Consider the following 4,949-nt stretch of genomic DNA (forward strand, 5'->3'; position numbering starts at 1 on the left):
TATATATATATATATATATATTGGCGAGTTCTGCTGGTCTAGATGGGGTGCGGGAGCTGTCTACTATCGCTGAGTAACCTGTGTGTCCTGACGCATGGCACATTGCGGCATTGCGCTATACACGCAGGAAGGTCAGAACCCTGAACTCCTGTCCATCCACCCCCAATCTTGTCTCTCCAGTCGTCCGTTTCATACGAAAGTGCTTGGTCGGCGATTTGACCCTATTTTATGAGTGACAAAGCCGAGGGCTTCCAAAGTCGCACAGAGCGGCGCCCTCCAGTTCGCACTCTTTGCGTATTCATACTGCCGCCTAATTCTTTTCCATCGACAGGTTGTCTGGAGTCTGTGCTTCCCCTTCGCTAATATTGGCTTCATCGCACAAAGTGCGCCATGGCGTCTGCTTAGTCGGAAGTGGCAATATCCACCACAATGATAACTCCAATCCAATTCTCCATCGTTCATTTAACATACAAGACCAGCTAGCGAAGCACGTAAACACCTCCCGCACAAAAGCAATGAAACTGAACTCATGCGCCTATGGTGATAACTGCTCCCAAGTACTAAAAGGCCTTCATATTCCCCAACACCGTAGTTCCTACGTCACACACACTGAGCCCTATGGCAGACTCGCTCGCATACGTCCTTCGATGTGCTTTTAGCATAACACATGCTGGCCCGCTGACGGCAGGCAAAATAACTATTACAAACATCTGTAATGAAATCGTTGACTTGCTGCCCGTCGCCAGCAGTAATGCGATGCACACACGAATTGCAAATGCAGCAACTCATCCATTAAGGAGACAAAATAATCTCTTGCAAGTGCCGTACTGCGCTTCCCCTCATTACTGCTGTTGCTGTTCTGCCGAATGAAGCAACAGTAGCCCTATTTGTGAAATTCAAGGTCCCTTTTAGCTGGTGCACGCGGCCCCACATGGCGGTGCCGGTGCTGATGGAGCACGTGGCATTGCAGCCGAGTATATACTGCCCACGGGAAAAAGCGTTACAAGGGTCCCCTGGCCCTTGAAATCTCTTGCTACTGCTCTGTGTTGCTGCCGGAAAAAGGCTCCCTCGTGACCACTCAACAGGAGCAGCGGCTCCTGCAGTCTCATCTGCCGTAGCAGCAGCTGCTTAGGTTAAAGCCGCGCACGAGCAGCGCAACACAGAGCACCTGGTTAAGTTCCCTACCACCTGTGGGACTCGAGGGCAATGAACAACAGATTGCCGTTTGCTGCCTCTCTCGCATTTCGTGCTGCTTCAGGAGCTCCCTGATAGACCATGCTGCAGCTGCTGCACCCCCTTGAGCATCCTGTTTAGTTCCTGTTGCTGGCGCAGAAACTCCTGTTTCCTTTCCTGCATCTCCTGTACGTGTTGCCGCATCTGCTGCTGCTGCTCGAGCTGCTGCTGCTGCATCACCGCCGCTCCCGGAATCCATGAGACGGGCTCGCCTACACTCCCCCAATCTGCGCGTCCGTTGGGCATACACAGCATCAGCAAAGGGTTCGTCATAAACTGCAGGGTGTTTGGGTGCTGTTGGGCGACAAATGTACAGATCAACACATTACACTATTATCCCAGACCTTAGACTGGCGGAGCTCTATATGCTAACACGTGGATATGCCTTCAGTCACTTTAACGGTCTGTGTGCATCATACGCAAACGAAGAATAAAACACGCCCAACCCCAAAAGAACACCAATATGTACACATGACACGTATATACCATCCATGCATTTCCATATTCATACGCAGGTATGTATGCATATAGGCATGCATTCGTATACCAGCACATGAAAATCAACCAGAACCACAAGACAAGTCAAAACCTGACAACTACCTTCTAAACCTTGCACACCACATCCATACAGCTGATCCCTTGCGCTGATGTGTCTGTTGGGCTCTCTGCTCCCGCCTCACTGCGCAACAGTCCTCTTTACTCCCAAACTCCACGTTCACACACCAGACGCTTCACTAAGAAAGCTAGATACAAAACATTTGCTGGCCAACTGGTTAGGTCCCTACGTAGCTCTAGCTAGATGTGTATGCAACTGGCTAGACAAGAAGCTCACGGAGGAGCCACTCTGTACGACAACCCAACCAACTCACCTCCTGCAGGAGCAGCGACAGCCTGGACTTCTGCCTCCACCGGAGTGGCAGAAACTCGTGCGCTGCCCCCTTGATGGAGGCCGTCGGGCCGCTTATCAGCAGACGACGAGCCGCATACCTCCCCCCTTGCAGACGGAATCTGCTGCTGCTGTTGCTGTTGCTGTTGAGGCTGTTGCTGCTGGGGAGCGTCTCCTGCAGCTGGTGCAGCGAACCATCCACTTACGCCACCTGCCTCTGGACGTAAGCCACCAGCTCCACTGCTGTTGTTGTTGCTGCCAATAGGCGGAAAGCCTGGGACGCTTCGGCCGTCCCAACAGTCTCTGCTTGCTCGGAAGTACTGCGGATCACTTGTCCCTGGGTAGCCCATCAACATTCTTGCAGCAGAGGCAGCAGCAGCAGCTGCTGCTGCAGGGCCTGTCGCTGCACCTGCTCTGCCGCTGCTGCTGCTTGCCGCCGTAACTGCCGTGCTGCTGCAGCCCGTATTGCTCCCACCACTGCACATTCCAAACAAACAAAAGCTCCGATCCGCCGGGAACTCAGGGGTATTTCGATTATATAAATATTCGCAAATCCCTCGTTTGCAGAAATAACAGCAGCAATAACACGAGCAGCTTACACAACACCAAGAATGCCACCAGCAGTCTGGGTCGTCTTGCTTCTCTCTCCCTCAGCATGACGACCTAGTCCTTCCATGAGCAGTTGCTGCTGCATGTGCTGCAGCTGCTGCTGCTGCTGTAGATGCTGCAGCTGCTGTTGCTGTTGCAGCTGCTGTTGTAGCAGCTGTTGTCTCTGCAACGTGTAGAGCTCATTTCCCGCGTCGACGGGGCCTCCACCGGCGGGTAGAACTACAGGCCCGGAGCCATACAGATGCTGCTGTTCTTGCTGCAGCTGCTGCAGCTGCTGTCGTTGTTGAAGCTGCTGTTGGTGCTGATGTAACGCGTAGGGCGATGACACTCCAATTACAGGAGGCGATGGGCCATATCCCGGCGCCGAGCTATACATACACGCCGCACCAGCTGTTCCGGGTGGGGCGGACCCGTGAACCTCCTCTGGGCGACGGCCACTGCACCGCAAACAAAAGCGGAGGCAGAAGCCGCACCAAACTTCAGAAATCCCTCCGTCAGCTACACAAGGCGTACAAATGTGGGAATCGATGCGGCAGCCGCAGCTGTAGTCGTTAGCGGTGACATATGCAGAAGCTGCGCACCACAAGGCGTTGGGGTCCACTGCGAGGTCGGCTGGCGAGTGCCCAGGAGACAAAGAAAGGAGGGGAGCGTCCAAGTTCGGCCTAGAGACGTGCATGTTGTTGCGCTGCAGCCACCACGACAGAAAACCTTACACCTTAAGCGGTACAGCACATACTTCACCTCAATCGAAAGCGCCGCTCCCGTCTGGGGCTTGACAAGCATGCAGCAGCAGCAATGCTAGCAATAGGGCCTGCAGCAGCCAACCCCTTTCCCCAGCGTCTCATGTGATGCGTATAAGTGTATACTGACCATCTCACAATACGCCACCTCGTCCTCCGGTGAACGCATCCGCAACCAGGGATGATCAAGCATTTGCTTTGCTCCCTGACGCTTCAGCGGATCGGGCGCCAGCATCGGTACCAAGAAGTCAGACAGCGCCACAGCTTCCGCCTCTCCCATGTGGTACCTGCACGGGCGTCCAAGGCACAAAGTGAGAAGGAAATGAAGAGCCATGCAACGTCTGCAGCCGCCCAAGCTAGGAACCAGGATACAAAGAGCGCGGTACACTCAATACTGCAGAAGCTCTCAAGCCAAACATCTACTTATCTAGAGCAGGCGACCCTGTCTATATACCATTCCAGCTGCCAACATCAAATATGACGGGCTTTTCGTGTACCCATTAACACCCTACACACAAACTCACTTTTCTCTCAGGACAGCCACAAGCGGCCAAAACCGCAGATCGTCAATTCGTCGCAAATCTGTCGAACGTTCCCGGAAAAAGCGCTGTAACAGCATTAACCAACAAATCATCCCGATCGTATATTAAAAAAAACCAAACAATGAACTCAGAAACGAGATCTAGGCCCCGGAACCCATACAAAGTCTCCGCTGCAACGCCCGGATTTTGTGTTCTAAGACGTCGACGCCTTGCTGGAGGCGCCATAGCTTGGCAGGATGAGTTAAGTTGTTCAGGCCACAAAACAATCAAGATCCTACAAGTGCGTCGCTGGAAGTAAAGCTTATCACGTGTTAAGGTATAGCGCGCTGGTCGGTGCGCTTACATGCGAATGACGGCCGCGGGAGACAAAGTTCAACGACATTGGTCCAACAAGTTCGATGATCTGCAGGCACAAAGATAAGCCCACTTATCTCGGTGAAGGCACTGCCTCTAAGGGCCCATTGACTGGGGCATGCATGCGCGCTCGTCGCAAAAGAGGACGAGAACACACCAGTGCAAGATGATCTTCATCCCTGTCGAAGTCACCAGTGCTCTTCGGGTCAAACAGGTAATCTCCCGTCACCAACTCGAACACCATGCAAGCGAAACTCCATACATCGGCCGTGCAGTCATACCCAGCGCGAATGATAACCTGAACAGCAGCACAACAGCAGTAACAATGCCATCAGCTTGGAGACACAGACACGCCGGCTCCACGGGAAAATCAGCACTCTGCGACACCTGCGAACCTCTGGCGAGCGGTACTGTCGAGTTTGAATGTCATCGGTGAAGTGCTCCTGAGCCCAGCAAGCATTCCCCAAGTCGCATAGCTTGTACACCGCATTGGGATGCTCAAAGGCAAATGAACTGGGGGGCAATGGCCTGCGACCGCAGTACAAGCAAACCCAACCCCCATCTGCATATATATATATATATATA

General features: G+C 53.2%; 1 protein-coding gene across 1 annotated transcript; it reads right to left on the reverse strand.

The window, feature by feature from the left end:
- Positions 1 to 1,254: 1,254 nt before the first annotated feature.
- Positions 1,255 to 4,662, reverse strand: EMWEY_00056710 (CMCG kinase (incomplete catalytic triad), putative; the record flags this gene model as incomplete). Its single annotated transcript, XM_013480478.1, has 8 exons — positions 1,255 to 1,460; positions 2,103 to 2,596; positions 2,719 to 3,165; positions 3,310 to 3,413; positions 3,599 to 3,755; positions 3,993 to 4,075; positions 4,354 to 4,413; positions 4,522 to 4,662. Coding segments are annotated over 8 exons (1,692 nt in total), but the record flags the coding sequence as incomplete, so codon positions are not given.
- Between the last annotated feature and the right edge of the window lie 287 nt (positions 4,663 to 4,949).

The sequence above is a fragment of the Eimeria maxima genome, genomic scaffold (genome assembly GCF_000499605.1).
Source record: "Eimeria maxima Weybridge genomic scaffold, Emw_scaff1978, whole genome shotgun sequence".
Classification (NCBI taxonomy): Eukaryota; Apicomplexa; class Conoidasida; order Eucoccidiorida; family Eimeriidae; genus Eimeria; species Eimeria maxima.